We start from the raw sequence: 18,380 nt of genomic DNA, 5'->3' as shown, positions 1-18,380 counted from the left end.
TCTATCTATTCTTTTTCAAAGAGTGTATGTAAGCCATTATTTTTATAATACCTGGTTGCAGGTGACCTGGAATAGTTCCAGGCTTGAGTTACTTAAAAGAGGAAGGCAAGATTGGGCCCAAGGTACATCAAGACAGTCAGACTGGTTTTTGGTAGCTGAGATATGAAAATGTGGCAGGACAGGTGCAAACACAACATTTAAAATGTAAGAAAGATGAAAGGATGAAAGGTTGATCATTTAGGCCAGGGGTACCCAAACTTTTTTCAAAGAGGGCCAGATTTGATGAAGTGAAGGATTTTACCCCAGGACATATACTGCCACACGGAGGCAGGATTAAATCAGCCGGCGGGCCGGATTAGGCCCCCGAAACGGACTTTGGACATTCCTGATTTAAACTGATCTAATAAGTAAGTGAAGGTTTCATTTCCCTTTCCCAAAATGCTTTCTTTAGTTATTGGTAATAACTTTATCACACTCTTCCTCTATCCAGCAATGTTTAGGGCCAAAGTTGTCATTTACAGGACTTTTAAAAAATTAAGGAAAGGACATAAATATAAACTACATACAAGAATACAGAAAGATTGAATTAAATTGAATATATACACAAATGTGGGTTATGTTCACAATCCCTAAAAAGAATAATTATTGTTAATGGGAATGGAAGTATTAACATTCCTTACCCCCAAATTTTAATTATTTAATTGCATATAACAATGCAAGTGTTTGAGAGATAAAGAAGCAAAGCTGTTCAACATCAGATGATCCACAACTTAAGGGGAGAGGAAAGAATGATGCAGGGTAGAAATACAATACAAGGAATAATAAGATCATGATTCCATGAAAGCACAATGGAGCGGTCAGTAATAAGTCTTGGAATACCATCAAATCCAAATAAAATCACAGTTTGCAGGAACCTGTGAGCCATACGTTGGTCCTTTGACATAAGTCACGAAGGACCACTATGTAGTTGCATAGTCCATAGGTTTGGCTTTACCCCTAGAAACTTGTAAAGGCAGGGGGGAAGGTAGCTTACCTTTAACTGTGGTTCTTCAAGTGGTCATCCATCCAGTCACACAAACTGACCTTCCCCAATACCTTCAACCATTTATTTATTTATTTATTTATTTATTTATTTATTCATTCCCCACCCATCTGGGTGGCTCCCAACACAATATTAAAAACACAATAAAAGATCAAACATTAAAGACTTCCCTAAACAGGGCTTCCTTCAGATGTCTTCTAAAAGTCAGATAGTTGTTTATTTCCTTGATATCTGATGGGAGGATGTTCCACAAGGTGGGCGCCACTACCGAGAAGACCCTTTTAAAATCATCTATCATCTATAGAAGGTTGTGATCATTCCTCTGCGCATTTTCCACAGAGCAAATGATTTTCCCCAATCTGTGGGATTTTTGCAATAGGGCCCTACCTCACAGAATGCTTATAATTATAAATTAGAAAAAGAAATATTGTTAGCTACTTCTGAACTTTCAAGAGAGCAATGGACTTCAGATATTAAACCTTTTTATTAGCTTTAAGCATAATTTGGGGCAGCTAGATTTGTTACTGTAGCTGTGCATTTTCCTCTCAAAAGGAGAACATTTATTTAATAGAAGCAATTTCCCCCCCATAAAAGCCTGTTTTTTGAATCCACATCAGTAGCATTCTCCTGCTAAGCTGGCTTCAAATTTTTATGGCAGTTACTGGTTGCTAGTAATTTAGGTCATCTTTTGAGACAACAATGTGCTAGCAACATTAGTAGCATTGGAACATGCTTTGAGTACCAGCTCCTGGTACAGTTTCATACTATTTGAGAACCTAGTGCAAATTGTAGCAGAAATATGAAGAGAAAAATCTTGCCTAAGTGTCACTGTAGGAAGCTTATTTTCAAAGACATGGTGTTGCATTTTTTGATGGCTTACGGTGTTTTTGCTATTATTCTACACAATTCAGAAGCTGTGTTCCCACAGAGACTACTGACATACTTTCTTTTCTTTTCTTTTTTGAAGCAAGTCTGATAGCTATCTCTGTCTGTCTAAATTAAGCTTGCTAACATGCCCCACTCACATAGAATTCTTAACCCCTTTCTTCCGGATGTTTTGACCAGTACTAAAACAATACCTTTTATCCAAAGAACCTGTTATATGTTTCAGAATTAACTGAAGCCTAATGTTTCCTGTGTGATTTAACCACTCTGAAAGACTATGTCCCAAAAGCCATTGAGGAAGTGAAAACAATAGCTCTTATCACAGGCAGCGGCCCACTTTTCAGCTGAGTTTTCTATATGGCTGGTTTAGGGGTTGTTAATCTTAGAGGACTTCTTGGTTTGCTAAGTGCATTACTCAGTCCGCAGGAGTGTGGTGGGGATAGCCATTCTTGTTTTATAAATAACTGCTAAAACTATTCATTCAAGTTATAATCCAGTTATGCTGTGCTGATGCAGATTGACTTTCTATAAAAATAGGTATAGTAAGGACTGTAAGGGAATCCTGTGATTTCCATCATTCCAGTAGATTGGAGGAAAAGGGGGCAGTAATGGAATTGAGGTGGGAGAGTAATGTAAACAGTATACTCCAGCTTTAGGTATAGCCACACCAGCATATGATTTCTAGAAGTGCATTACTTCCTTACTTAATTTGTTACTTAACCTGCAAAAGCCATAATGTCTTGAACTTCCAAGTCAACTTTCTATAAAATAGTCAGACACAAACGAAAGGGGAGGGGCATGATTCTCAATCTACTCCACTGTTCTCCGCTGGTCCATAATGTGACGTAAGCTACACCAGTGAAGTAACCAGCTACCAAGAGAACAGTTTACAACTTGCAGAAATTTCCTATCCAACAGGTTTGTTTACCATCTATGCGCATCTATGCATTGCCAGAACTGCAGCATTTTCTTGTTTTTGAAATCATTTCTTAACATCAAAATTCTGTCAGTTTTGGAATTAAAAATTTCAGTAATTAATGAATTCTTCTGTGGGTGATTTTTGTTTTTTATAAATTGTTCCATCTTGTACATGCTGCCTGGTGCTTCTTCAAGTACTATCAGAAAAGTATTAGGCATTATTTTAAGGAGGGGTAAACAAGACAGTAAAGGTACCTGGGAGAGTAAGAGAACTGTCCTTTCCCAGATCGCTACTGATGGAAAACCTTTTATAACTAAAGAACCTTCTGCCCTGTGTAAATATTGAGAGTGGGGGCAGATACTTTATGGTGTGTTCAGTGGGTATTGCCATAGCAGTAAAATGATTAAAAGTGCTTTTTAACCTAGGCTGGGTTTTGTCTCTGTGTCTCCCTGCCCACCCCCATGTAGATTGTGCAGACTCCCTTAGTGCACTTTCATAAGCATGATGATTGAATTTGAAAATGATAATGGATTTAAACCTTGATAATTTATACATAGCAATTCTAAGCACTTATGCCAACATATCTGCCTGTTGACATTACCTAGCATGTTTTATTGCATAAGGCTGTCATGTGTTGTCCTAAGCTCTTGGGTCCTGGCACAGCCTTAATTAGACCTGGGCTATTGCAGTAAATCTCCCAAGTCACAAAAAATTAATTTGGAGAGTCTAAATAGCCTCAGATTTGTTCTTATTTAAAAGAATTCTATATTTTCAAGGGTTGCTCCACTCTGTAACCAGCTGCTGATGTCTTAGAATAAGGTCAAGTGTCTTCATCATAAATGTCACTTAGAGCTTTTAAGGAATGTTTGGTGCTTTTATGAATTGTAAAGCATCTTTTATATCACATTGTGTAGATTGAGCCCTAAACAGAGTAAGTAATACTTCTAAGATACGTAATTCTCTTTAAATACAAATATATCATTCTTTCTTTCTTTTTCAGTCAGCTCTGTCTCTTTAAGATATGTTGTCATCACAACATCTAAGCTATCATAAAAAATTATTCTTTACACATGGGACAGTGAACCAGAGGTACAAATTTGAAGTATGCTAATGAGTTGGGGCTTTAGTCCCTCTGGTCAGTGTCCAGTCCTCTGTGCTATGCTACTTCACAGTTGTACTACTTGTCAATAATAATTTTGAGCCACAAAATAGAAATTGCATCAGCCGTTTGTTTTAGGCAGCCAAAGCGGTCCCTTTTGCCATATTTTTGCTTCTGAGTAACAGTTGCAGTTCCCAGATTGCTGTCTTGAGAGGATTGCTGATAGTATCACATCTGTGTGGTCTTTAGTTTTTCCCCATTGGTCTGAGCTGAAGTTTGCTTTTGAAATGTCAATTAGTCCATCTGTTCTGCATAAAGACAGCCTTCATCACCACCTTTCTTTTTTATATGTTTGCAATAAATGCCTTCATTCTCTTCCCTATCAGCTTCTGAAGCAAGGACTCAAGCTCCTGAGAGACATTCATGTAGCCTGTCATCTTCCAAATCCTTGTATTTCTTTACTTACTTTAATTATGTTTTGTTTTTCTTTAATCCACCTGCTTGCTGTATTAAAACTTTACAAAATTATTAGATTTGTGCACTTCTTAAGTAGTTTTAGAAACTGAGATAGAAAGCTATTTGTCTCATGAATCCTGGAACCTAGGTTACGGGCGCAAAAACAGGATGGCTAGTCGCTATTTTCCAAGTGCAGCAGCACTTTCTATTTATTTTTCTGAAATGTATGAACTAATACACAATTCACATCAGTGAAGCATTGTTAATATCACATTTTTAATTGGACACCACAAGCATAAATGGACTCAGCCCCTGCAATCGTGGTTAAAACCATAGGTCATTTGAATATTTAATATTTATATATACCGGTGCATGTGTGTGAAATAGATATGTAAAGTATTGTACTAGATTTGAACTTACCTGTTTGGGGTAGGGAGAGGAGGCAAAGTGGAACATGGAAGGCAGCAATCAGCGAGCTAGCATTTTGGGGAGGTGAAACAAGGCAAAACAGCATGGAAGGCAGCAGCTAACGATCTTACTTTGGAGTTATCCTCCTGCGCCCTCTGTGCCAGCAGCAGCAATTTTAATCTTGAATCTCAAGTTGCCATACATGGCACCAAGACTTCTCAAATTGTCCACAATCAGACAATTCCCAGTCACAAAATGCGCCTGTCTCCTGGCTGATTTCGAGCACTGTTCTTAAGCTGAGTCCTGATGGCAGCCTACACACAAAAAAAAAACAATTTGAAATACATAGATTCAGTCTTATACAATAATATAAATACATCATCCCTTGATATTACAAAACTATGGTAAGAAAAAGCTTCCTGGTACTAAAAACAAAAAATGGCAACCTCAATAAGCCACAATAAAACTATCAGCAGCTTGTTTACATTACATGTGAAATATATATTTTACTTATACGGTTCATGTGCATACACATGCACGAGTGACTAGTGTTTTTCTTATCCAAGTAGAACTGATATCCAGAGAACTACCATGAGATGTTTCCTCGGCATAATAGTTAATCTACTCTTCATAGTGCTTGCCACCTCTGAACCTGCCATGATGGAGTGCATGCTCTGCATACGAAAAGTTCCAGCCTCAATCTATGGCATCTCCAGCTAGCACTAGAAAAGACAAAATCTTTCTGAAACACGGGAGAGCTGCTGCTAGTCAGCACTGAACTTGATAGGTCCATGATCTGACTATGCATAAGGCAACCCTTCCTTTTCTCCTGGGGCTCCTCCTGATACTTACTGCCCTTCCTGTCTGAGACAAAAGATAGCAAAGGCTAGAGGTGTAGGAGAATGTGCCATTGAATGCTACAACTTGAAAACTCTTGCCTTTTTACCCCAGGAAGCAGGCTGAGCTATGGTCTCCTCAGTCCACCAGAGGTTCTTTGCATTAATCATTGTTGGGCTTAGTGAATGCTAAGAAGGAAAATCTTGTAAAATAATGAGTTCATGAGCAAGACAAGCTAAGGCTTGGTATGAGTGTTTAGTTTAGTTAGTGTCTGTGTTAAATAGGCCTTATACATAAATTGAAACAATAAGTCTTGACCTCTGGCTTATCATCTAAATAATATGAGCCATTGCAGAAGGTGAGTGGAGGGAATGGAAATCATCAGTTGGATAATGTCGGAACAAAACGTTAAAAGATACTTGCATCCAGTGGGAGCCAAATGCATCTTCTTTTGCTGGTGTTTCTCGGGCCCCAGTCAGAGCAGAGTTCTTTCCAGCAAAGAGAGATGAACTTGCTCCCTCAAGCTGTTCATTCTCAAGCTGATGACTTTAGCCAAGCTAGACTTCCCCTTGCTGTGACTGTCTACCTAGGAGGGAGAGGGTGCAATCTTCCAGAGACCCTTGATGGATGGCTTTTCTCTTTGAGTCAGCAGTGATGCATTAGTTGCACTGCTATATCAGGAACACAGCATTACTCTGGGGTGCTGTATATCGCATGACTTGTTTAAGCCTGCGGCAGTAAGTGAAGTATTAGGCCCCAGGCCCTGACACAAATTCAGTTGTGTAATTGCATATTACTTCCAGTTGGATTAGAAATGAACCAATTTCTTATCTGTTGCGTACCATTGGTTTCTACAAGCGGAGATGGATAAAGTGGGCATCTAAATGCACTCTGAGGGCTGTAATTGGCTTATAAAATTTGAGCTCTTTGATTACCCTTCTCCAAAAAGCACTTTATCTTTTTTAATGTCTCTATGACTGTCTGTTTTCATTCTCTTCTCCAGATGAGAGCCATACTTTGGGGAAGTCTTTTTCCCTGTTCTGTCATAGTTGTTCTGATTTCCAACTGTGAGGCACATCACTTCAGATTCAGTTGAGTTTAAAAGTTGAAAGGAAAGTGGTGCTAGAAAATATGGTGCTGTGTAATCTTCGCTGTATTGTGAATCAACCATTATTTTACTTTCTGTTGTGGTTTTATGTATCTTTTTGTCTTAATTCATGCTACTTCATAATCTTGTTCACGCCTCGTATTTACCATTTCTAACTCCAGGGACCTTTACTGAATTATCTTTTTAGCAGGTTTACTATCCCTACAAACATGAATGGACATTATTTTCCCTTCTTGATGTAGGTTTTCTGCTTCGTACAATATTTTTGGAAGTTTATGGAACTGGAGTATAAGGAAAGAATTTAAGTGGGGGCGAATGCAAGAGAAGTATATCCTTTGCTATTCAGCTGTTGGCCTGAGTTAAAACAAGAAGCTTACCAGCACTGAGCATCTTGACTTTTAATAGCCTTCTATTAACCAGATTAAAATCCATTCACTGAGGTGGGGAAAATGAAATTTTAGAATGGCTTACTGGGAGATGGGTTCATTTTCAGTACAATGAACATCAAGATCTGTTGCAAATTATTTTTGTGCTCATCTAGCAGACTTTTCATCTGTGCATTTTTAAACGTTGTGGTACCTGCTCACCTACTTTTTCTCCAGATACTTCTTTTAGACTCTCTGTATTTCTTCAAGTACTTCTTTTAGACTTTACCACTGCCAGCAGAAGGCAATCTGGCAGTGATGCTGAAGCTTAAACAACCGCATTTAACAATATGTTGTAGGGTTAGGGAGAACTGATTTATAAAGTAATGCTTTCTACTTCCTCCCTAGGTGTTTGAATGCATGTACCTACTGCAAAACTAAGCATGCCAGAGGAGATCTCGCAAGTTATCCTATTGAAGAACTGGTAAACAGAGCCAAACAATCCTTTCAAGGTAAGCTTTTTTTGTTTTCTTTTGTTTTCTAAAACCTCAGTCTGGTTTGATCTACCAAATTTATATCAGTGTGTATAAAGTAGTATTTGCTAAGAAATCCCATCATCCTCAGCACACATGGCCAGTGGTTAGAGATAATGAAATTTGTGATCTAGCAACATCAGGGTTGGGAAGGCTGTGCTAAACATAGCAAAATCACACAAAAAAGACAGCCCATAGTACTGCAAGATGATCAGCACCAGGAAAACTTACGGGAATTGCTCCATATAAGCAACAAGTGTAACGTGTCTGTAACCAGTGGTTTTTATTGAAGGAATCTGAAACTGTTCAGCCTTTTTTATACCAGTAAAGCATGTTGTCACATTGTTAATTGTTATATTGTGAACTACCCTGTGATCCTTGGATGAAGGGCGGTATAGAAATTTAATAAATAAACAATTCAATAGAAGTTGCATAAGGAAGTTAAAATTCAAATCTCATTATGCTGTTGACTGTAGGCTCTCTTAACACTTTGTTGTCTGGTTCTAAGCTGCCTAGTTACTGAGTGGCAACAGCTTAACCAAGTCAAGGGCATCTGGGCATTACCGTTTCATTCTACTGTCAATCCTCCCCATGCGTCTGCATGGGTAAACATATCCAGAATTTACCATATCCATAAACATATCCAGAATTTACCTGAATTCATTAGCTGGTGCCCGCTGGACCTGGTAGGACTATTAGGAGGTCTTGGGGGGCATTCTGGTTCTCTCCCCATCCTCCTGTCTTGGAAAAATACTGTGGACACTTTAGAAGTGCAGTCTTACAGATCTGTAGTCATATTTCCTGGTAGTAAGCTGCGTTGAACATAATGGGGCTCCTGAGTCAGCGTGTATATGATTGTGTTGTAGATTTATTAGTAAAGCAAATGCATCAGGTGATGTTCTTAGATACTTGGGTTGTTTAATTTCCAGTAAGGCCGTAGATAGCTCTGTTGGTTAGAGCTTGGTTCTGATAACGTCAAGTCTGCAGGTTCAAGCCCCATAAGGGACAACTGCATATTCCTGCATTTCAGGGGGTTGGACTAGATGATCCTCAGGGTTCCTTCCGGCTCTATGTTTCTATGTCTATGTCTGGTTTGTTTTAAGTAGCCAAAGGCCCAGGAGAAAAAGGTTCAATTATTGATCTCAATCACATGCTCTTTTCTGTTTGGGCTTTGCTACTTGCTTCACCAGAAAAGAAAACTACAAAGTTAATAATAATAATAATAATAATAATAATAATAATAATAAATTTTATTTATATCCCGCCCTCCCCAGCCGAAGCTGGGCTCAGGGCGGCTAACAACAATCAAAATAGTCCAACATTCTAAAAACATTCATTATAAAATTAATTAAAATCAAACTAAGGTCAAATTAATGGCAACCATCAAGCAGAATTCTGTGCAGATTGCCAGAGGAGGGGGTCAGGCTGCGCCCTGACCAAAGGCCTGGTGGAACAGCTCTGTCTTGCAGGCCCTGTGGAAAGATGTCAGGTCCCGCAGGGCCCTAGTCTCTTGTGACAGAGCGTTCCACCAGATTGGAGCCGCGGCCGAGAAAGCCCTGGCTCTAGTTGAGGCCAGCCTAACTTCTCTGTGGCCTGGGATCTTTAGGATGTTTTTATTTGCAGACCGTAAATTTCTCTGTGGGGCATACCAGGAGAGGCGGTCCCGTAGGTACGAGGGTCCTAGGCCGTATAGGGCTTTAAAGGTTAAAACCAGCACCTTAAACCTGATCCTGTACTCCACCGGGAGCCAATGCAGCTGGTATAGTACCGGATGAATATGATCTCGCAGCGAAGACCCCATAAGGAGTCTCGCCGCAGCATTCTGCACCCACTGGAGTTTCTGGGTCAGTCTCAAGGGCAGCCCCACGTAGAGCGAGTTACAATAATCCAGTCTGGAGGTGACCGTCGCGTGGATCACAGTGGCTAGGTCAGGGCGAGAGATATAAGGAGCCAACTGCTTAGCTTGGCGGAGATGAAAAAATGCTGCCTTTGTTATAGCTGTAATCTGCGCCTCCATAGAGAGGGAGGTATCGAAGATTACACCCAAACTCTTAATGGACGATGCTGGCACTAATTGCACCCCGCAAGAGATGGGAGTTGCCCCCTCAATCCCATATCGCTCCGTCCCAGCCAGAGGACCTCTGTCTTCGAAGTTTTGAGTTTCATTCCCATAGAGCTTTTCCTACTAAGAACTTCCTGATGACAATGTAAGGTTTGGTATATCTAACCCTTTATCCTCTTGCTTTGAAATACTGCCGTCTTATTCTTTACCATTGTTTAAAGTTTGTTTTGGGTTTCTTTTTTGACATACAGCAACGTTGGACGCTTTTTGCTTTGACTTTTTTTCCTTTTTCTTAACTGGCGTAGCATTAAACAATTTATATATCATGGCATTGTTTCACTGTCTTTTGTTGAAGTCCCTTAAGACTTTAAGTGACATGTTGTTCGGCATAATGGAAGGAAGGTCAACAAAGAGGGAGCCTGTTTATACTTGGCAGTGCAAGTATTTGCTTTTGATTAAATCCAAAATATTTTTTTTTTACTGTAGTGTTTGCTGAAGATCATTTAGTGCCTTATTTAATAAATGTCGTTCTGCTTTCATTATACACTCAAGACCTGAGTGACACACTTGATAGCCACTTGATAACTGGATGACCACTGCTCTGCCCAGCAAGTAATTTATGTATTAATTGATTCTATTATTGTAATATTCTCTGAAGTTATTTGTATAGAAGGCTATAAAATGTACTCACTAAACAACCATACCTTATGTGCGGTCTTGGTTTAAGATAACTTGGGTAGCTTATTTTATTCTATTATCTCTTCCGACCCTTTTCTCATACTTTTGGCCCCAAAAGTTCTGATATACCAGATTGAACAGGAATGCCTTCTCAAGATGGTTAACTTAAAATTTGCTTTGTTGCTCCCTTTTGTATATTAAAAATGTTCAGGACTTGGCTGCTGACTCTGCTAATGTAGAAACACTTAATGCCAAGATAAATATTTTGATACCAGTCTGTTGGTTTCTTAAAGCTCCACAGGACAGCATGAAGAATTAGGGTTTGTTCTTTTTCATTATCCCATGTAATGCTTCCTAATGGCTCTTCAGGAAAAACAAATGTATTTGCAGACTTCGGACTATTATTAATTTAGGTAGCCATGAATACTACTGTGCAACACAAAAACAAGCATATTAAGCTATGTTTTTAACAGAGGCTATACTATAAACCAATAAGGCTACCTTAGATTGTGACATTAAATAAATTCTATTAACTATGAGCATAGGCCAGAATCTGCTCCTTTGTGATTATTGATGGCATGGAGAAGATCTCCACAAGACTCAGCAAATGATAACAGCCACAGGCAAGCTTCTTCATAATGGCAGTTTTGTGTGTAGAACTCTTTAGTGGCTTTGCGGTGTGAAAACACATGACAAATATTAGCTTTCCTAGGGTTGCTGAAATGCTAGAGTGTTTTAAAACACCAGATGCAAGAGTATGTTGGAAAGGTAGAGTGGAATTCACCTTTTGCCAGCATACTTTCAAATGGTACTTATTTTATAGTTGAAAACCCTCTAAATAAATAATTGAAATATGTTCTGGCAACCTTGGAGTGCCGTCTTAGAGCAAGTGACTGTTCTAAATAATATTTGTCCATAGGAAAGTGTGCCTGTTTTGTTATTTCATCAAGGATTATCCCTGGTATTATTCATTTATAACCCTTCAGACTAAAGTGTTCTATGGGAAATTGAAAGCAGGTACAGGTGCATTGCATGAAGTGTTAATGTTTAGGAAACTGTATTTTAATCCCCATCCCACTATTCTTAAGGTGTTTACGTGATTTGCCATTATTTTTATTTCAACAGTTGGTTTATTAATTGGGTTATTAGCACTGCAAGAGCAGGAAGGCTAAAACTGATCATTTTTCTCTGCCTTGTATTGAACACCCTCCTCTCTGTTGGATCTGGGTTGCAATTAGTTACAGTTATGCCCAGAAGCTAGTAATGCTATGTTATCTTTAACTTTTAAATGCAGTAGCTCTGCCTCTGAGAAATTCCATCTGTTTGATAGGCCAAATGAGAACCCTTGCCTTTCAGAAGTGACCACCATAATCCATCCTGCTGCCAAAGAATAGCTCTGATTCTAAAGCCTCTGCAAAATCTTGATGAAGTTGATGGTGCTATTATGATTTAATGATGCTAGTGTGGCATAACGTAAAATGTTGCACAAGAACTGTGGAGATTTCTCATTATGTGAACCTTGTGTTATTCACCATTTCTCAACCTGGGATGAGGATTCTGTATTTCCCTGAGCTGCATTGGAAGAGGAAATACATCGTTTTGTATTGAAAATGTTGCTATTCCATTATTGTATATGGCCTTTTATTGAGATGGAACAAGGAAATGTGGCAGTATGATGGGACAATGAAGGAAAGCTAGGGAGAGGCATGGGTAACAAAAAGATAGAGGAGGAAGAGGAAACAAGGGATGAAGAAGATCAAATCTACTCTGGCACTCTTTATAGATTACAGCAGAAGCATGAGAGCTGTTGTTTCATGGGCTGTGACATTTATAGGTTTAACATTCTCTGGGTGGGGCTACAGCTGAGAAGGCCACATTCAGGTGAGGACGACTGATATGAGAGGCCTTGCCTATATGGTGCCACGTCTTTAGATATTACATCAGTACATGTGAAACTGAATTCCCTGCCACAAAAAGCAATCTGTAAAGGCCCATTATACTTAAGGTTCATTTTGGTTGGGTGTTGAGTTCTAAGAAATTGAGCCAAAAATCTTCATGGAAAGTTTGATTTTGATGAGAGATCTGGAGAATATGTGTACGTAAATTATGTAATTAAGGTTAGGGGTTGTTGTTTTCTTGACAATGGCGACAATGTTTCACCACTTTGTTTATATTAACCTGTGTTTCAAATGGCAAGAACTTTAAGATACATTGCTACATAAGTATGTAAGATACATAAGTATGTAAGATACATTGCTACATAAGATGAGTAAAAGGGGGGAAATTACTTGATGCTATGTAACATTGACCACCTTCAAAATCACATTTAAAAAAAAGTATTACTCACCAGCTAAACTTTATAAAACCTTCCCAGAAGCACAGCTCAGAGGCTGAACATTGCTTCTGGATTTTGTGTAATATTTCTGTTTGTGTTGTGGTAAATGTCTGTATATAGGATGGTTTCCATGGATTTACAGGATGGTAGACAACAGAGAAATGTTGCGTAAGCGAGTGGCTTGTTTGTTAAATGATATTTCTGCTTGCTTTTCATAGTCTGAAGGCAAGTTTTAGGCACAGGGTTGAGAAGGCACCTTAGTTTGTGGCTGAAACCTTTTTTTAGACAGATTAATGTTGGCTTGCTTTCAGTATGCTCCCTTCTCAGCAGGCTTTATTGTGGAGAGCTGAAACTTCTTCTTTTTCCCTTGAAAAATAACAGCATGTTTTCGTGTGGGTTTGATTTCACCCCATGAATACTTGAGTTTTATCTAAGTTACCAGGCAGCATAGGATGGAAAGGGGAATGGTAATAACCAGCACCATGAATTGCACCCAGAAATGGACTGGGAGCCAGTGCAGCTCATACAGTAATGGAGACACATGATCCCAACACTTTGGCTCAGTCAGGTTTTTCGCAGCACCAATTGAAGTTTCCAAATGGTTTTCCAGGGCAGTTCCACACAACTGGACTATTGTATGTTGCAATAGTCCAGTTGAACTGCAACTACTATAGAATCACAGAATTGTAGAGTTGGAAGGGATCCCATGGGCCATCTAGTTCAACCCACTGCAATGCTGGACCATGGCCAGGCCTTCCTGCATCAGGAGCTGCTTTATAACACCTGTTAAGTCCCAAGATGCTGTTTGAGTCAAAGACCACTCCCATTGACTTAAATACAGTTGGCATTCATCATTTGTATCTGGACTCTTATTTATTGAAAGCGTTTATTAGCTGCTTTCCAGCCATGAGTCTCAGACCAATTTACAAAATAAAACAAAAATACAACGAAATCAGGCAGGTTCCACCCCCCCACCCCCGAAAAGCAGCAGATGGATTAAAGTCCAGCATTAAATAACCACAGTCATTAAAAGGCCTGAGCAAATAAATAAGTTTTCACCGGGCATACACTTGGGAAACCCAGCCAGATGGATGGGGTGGAAATGAAAATAAAAATAAAAATAAATAAATAAAGATGATGCCAGGCAAGTAAGGTGGTTTCTCAAGTCAGTATGGAGACAAAAAAGCTCTTTTCAGGGGTGGGAGACTTCAGGCCTGTTGTCCAAATGTGACCATCCGTACTTCACTATTTGGCCCTTGTGATTGTCCATAGGCTGCACCTTCTCCCCAGCCACAGTCCCTGCAGGCCTTTCTTCACTTCTTTCCTCAGTGTGTTTGCCTAGCTAACCTGGATAGAGGACAGAGAAGTGGATACGAGTAGGAACTCCACCAACTTTTTCTGTCGTCCCTGAAAGTTACCCACATCCAAAAAAGGTCCCCCACCTCTGTATTAATGTTGGGAGAAGGCGGTCCTTCAGGTTTTGGTGGGATTTAAAAATCACCACTTTGAATTACGCTCAGAAATTGACCATCTGCCACTCAGCTAGACCAGCATAATATGTTCCATACAACCAGTCATAGTTAACATTCTTGCTGCTGCGTTTTGCATTATCTGCAGTTTCTAAACAGACTGTTCCATGCACAGCATATATGGTATAAACACAATGTTAGCTGTGCATGGATAACAGTGGGGACAGCATGGCATTCAAAAATGTAAGCTGTGGCTCAAAGCGCTGAAGCTTCTGTGGTCTCTGATTAGCTATGATTTCAGCTGGCTCAATAGAACCTTGGATTCTAGACCAATTTGTAACATGTAATTTGAATGAGAAAGAATAATTGCATATTTTTAGGTGACAGATATGATTGCAAGTACAGAAATGTTTTTATGAGGATACTATATGTTTTTATGAGGATACTATACAGGCATCCCTTACAGTCTAGCCTTTGCTTAACTGGACAAGCTACTTTTATGTTTAATTCTTATGTATCTAGTCATAGAAGAGTTCAAGACCGATAAGAAAATTAACTTTCATAGAATCATAGAGTTGGAAGAGACCACAAGGGCCATCGAGTCCAACCCCCTGCCAAGCAGGAAACACCATCAGAGCACTCCTGACATATGGTTGTCAAGCCTCTGCTTAAAGACCTCCAAAGAAGGAGACTCCACCACACTCCTTGGCAGCAAATTCCACTGTCGAACAGCTCTTACTGTCAGGAAGTTCTTCCTAATGTTTAGGTGGAATCTTCTTTCTTGTAGTTTGGATCCATTGCTCCGTGTCCGCTTCTCTGGAGCAGCAGAAAACAACCTTTCTCCCTCCTCTATGTGACATCCTTTTATATATTTGAACATGGCTATCATATCACCCCTTAACCTTCTCTTCTCCAGGCTAAACATGCCCAGCTCCCTTAGCTGTTCCTCATAGGGCATCGTTTCCAGGCCTTTGACCATTTTGGTTGCCCTCCTCTGGACACGTTCCAGTTTGTCAGTGTCCTTCTTGAACTGTGGTGCCCAGAACTGGACACAGTACTCCAGGTGAGGTCTGACCAGAGCAGAATACAGTGGCACTATTACTTCCCTTGATCTACATGCTATTTTGTTGCCACACACACAAAAGCACACATCCTGTGATGTTAAAAGTAGCTTGTAGAAGCAGGGACACTAAGACACAGCTCTGGTATGTGTTGTTTCTTTGAAGAATACCCATGGCACTAGGAGATGATCAGCTCTTCTCTCCTGTGATAGAAAGCAATTGCCCTGTCTCTCACTGCCTCTGGTGTTCTGGTGGAGCAGTGACAAAGCACCTGTACACACTGGGTATGCTAATTTGGCGCAGCTGATTTGCATAATTGGTACAACTGATCTTTTGTAGTCATTGCCAGTATTTGAGGACCTGGAACTTGTCAACCCTAAAGGCAGTAATAATGTATGGCTTAACTTCCACATAATATTGGGCATTTCTACTTTTTTTGCACCAATTGTAAAGCTATTTCATATTCAAAAAAGTGTAGAAATGGATAGTGATGGATGTTGCAGGATAATCAGGATTTAAATCCAGCCAGATGGATGTGGTATAAGTAAATAGTAGTAGTAGTAGTAGTAGTAGTAGTAGTAGTAGTAGTAGTAGTAGTAATATGTGTCAATAGTACTGTTGGTTAAGGGAATATCTACCTGTAACTGTTTTAAGGGGAGAGTTAAATTTGTAAAATTGATTAGATATAAAACCTGCATGAAAGATAAATTTCACAATCAGATTATAAAAATAAAAATGTAAAGTGATGTGTGATGAATGTGGCATAAACATAAAATCTGTTTCATGTGCCCTTTAGAGAGTTTTTACATTTATGCATTTATTTGGCAAACACTGATATACGTATCAATGAAGCTTGATTGCTGAACGTTTATGCTTCTTTTTATGGCATACACTTGTGTTAAAATAAGTGTAGATATTTATTTTCAATATGTCTTGTATAAACCAGATCTTTACAAGATTATGATCCATATCACATTCGTGGGGTGCTCCAGCATTGCCAAAAGAGGGATTTAGTTTGTATAAAAGTACAAGTTGTGCTGCTTTTAATTTAAGTTGTATTTGTAATCTGTTTTTGCTTTGCTTTCATTTGCAGACCAAGTGCCCCAAAGGAGAAAAAAATAAATAAACCCACTCTTGTTTCTGGTTTATTTGCAAACCGGGTCAGACGCCTTTGATTAGGTCTCAGCTGGAGCATAATTTGAATCTTGACAGATTGAACCTAAGCAGCAGGCTTTCTCCAGCTCAGCCAAAGCTGGGAGGCGGGAGGGGGGCAGAATAAAAGCTAATTCCAGTTCACAAGCAGAACAACAGTGCTGAATAAATGTGCAACTGTTAATGAATAGCTATTTCAAATATTTACAAAAGACTGAGGAAAAAGAGATTGGCATCCCAGGCAGCTGTTCTAGGAAGGAACTATTAAAAATAAAGATCAAAAATAATGCTCAAATGCTAATATATCCATCAAATATGACATGAACTGGGGTGCGGGTGGGAAGATAGCTTCAGAGACTGTAGACTGGATCTCATGTAGCCATTTTACACCATTCTATAGATAGCTGTATTTAGCCAATAGGAATAGGAACAGACACCTCAAACATGTGTGCGTAGGATCTTGAACTTTTTGACATTCACCTACCCTTATTCTAATTCAAGCCACAAATCTGTTTTCACTGGATTAACTAATGGAGGGAGGTGGAAATGCATACTTTCTAAAATATTTGGGTTGCATCCAGTGGTATTGCACAGCTGACTGTAGGGTGTTGCTCAACATAATGGGGAGAGAAGCAATTTCGGAGGGAGGAGCAATACTAATGGGGAGAGAAGCAATACTACTACTAAGCTGGTGGGTATTTTTCTGAACCAAAATCTAGCAGTATGAATCTGTGAGACAAGTCTGCAAGTTCACCCATAGTTTTATTGTTTTGCTTGCATCATGGCAGTCCCTGTGGCTTTTAGCACTAAACCACAGCTTGCTGAGGCCTGTAAGAGAGTTGCATCCTCAAAAGTGGATTTGGCAGAGATTCCTCAGTTAACTGGCTCCTATATTGCACTTTTTGGTGTTTTGGTCAATGTGAATGTGGAGATGATTCTGGCAGCAATAAAACATGGCGGTGCAAAAAATCACTTAACCTGCTTCCAGATAAGAGATGCAAAACAGATCAGGCAGACTTACACAATTTTTAAATTGGAATTTCAGATTGCCCTTCATTCCACAGAACCTAAAGGTTCTCAAGGTACAGTAAATGCAACATAGAGGAAACAAAATCTTAACCGGCTACAAACACATTCAGATACTCGAAATAACTAAAGACCAACAAGAAAATCTCGACAGAGGACGAGATGGTTGGAAGTGTTCTCGAAGCCACAAACATGAGTCTGACCAAACTGCGGGAGGCAGTGGAAGATAGGAGTGCCTGGCGTGCTCTGGTCCATGGGGTCACGAAGAGTCGGACACGACTAAACAACTAAACAACAACAAACAAGAAAATCCATCTATGTTGAAGTTGGCTTCCAAGTTAGCATTTGGAATAGCGTTCTATTAAGCTAATCCATGTGAATTATACATCTATCTTAGTGGTCGTGCTGAAGCTATGTAGTTTTTTGGGATTATAATCTGGGCACTTAGATTTTTCAAAACAGAGGGAGTAATAGAGAATGAAATCTGGTAATCTGTTTTCGTATTTTATATAAAACACATAGTAAGGATAAGATAAAATTATATTAGGACTTTAATAACTAAGGGCAGTATGCAACTAACTTTGTTCCATCACAGCAAGGATTGTACTTAAGCAATGTAATTTCCCTGCTTCTCCTTGTGTGCCCCCTAAATCTGCTCTCTGGGTTTATGGATGGAGAGAAAGTTGTAATGTACAAATGGAAATCCTTGCACTGACAGGATGTGAGTTGGCTACCCCCACAAGAGTACAAATCCACACACACACACACACACACACACACACACACACACACACTATGTTGATTGCTTGAGGAAGTAAGGATGTTGCGTCTGTGTGTTCTCTGCAGGCAGAGGGGAGCATTGCTTAGGTTTTCCTGCCATGGTGGCAGCTCCAGCTCCACCCAGGTACATAGAAGGTTCTTGTACCTGAAGGTTCTTGTAGCAGC

General features: G+C 39.5%; 1 protein-coding gene across 5 annotated transcripts in view; it reads left to right on the top strand.

Annotated features, from left to right (window-relative positions):
* Positions 1-18,380, top strand: part of CDKAL1 (CDKAL1 threonylcarbamoyladenosine tRNA methylthiotransferase) — a 232,859-nt gene that overhangs the window by 100,427 nt on the left and 114,052 nt on the right. For all 5 annotated transcript variants that reach the window (XR_014566201.1, XR_014566202.1, XM_083746947.1 and 2 more), the window contains one exon: positions 7,528-7,631. Coding sequence is in view for 3 of the 5 variants with exons in the window: in XM_083746947.1 (XP_083603073.1) it covers positions 7,528-7,631 (104 nt within the window). In the remaining 2 variants the exon portion in view is untranslated. The remainder of the gene's footprint in view (positions 1-7,527; positions 7,632-18,380) is intronic.

Source organism: Podarcis gaigeae (genome assembly GCF_964106915.1).
Source record: "Podarcis gaigeae genome assembly, chromosome: 7".
Classification (NCBI taxonomy): Eukaryota; Metazoa; Chordata; class Lepidosauria; order Squamata; family Lacertidae; genus Podarcis; species Podarcis gaigeae.
Note: the sequence above shows the minus strand (reverse complement) of the source record. Positions and strands in the feature narration are given on the sequence as shown.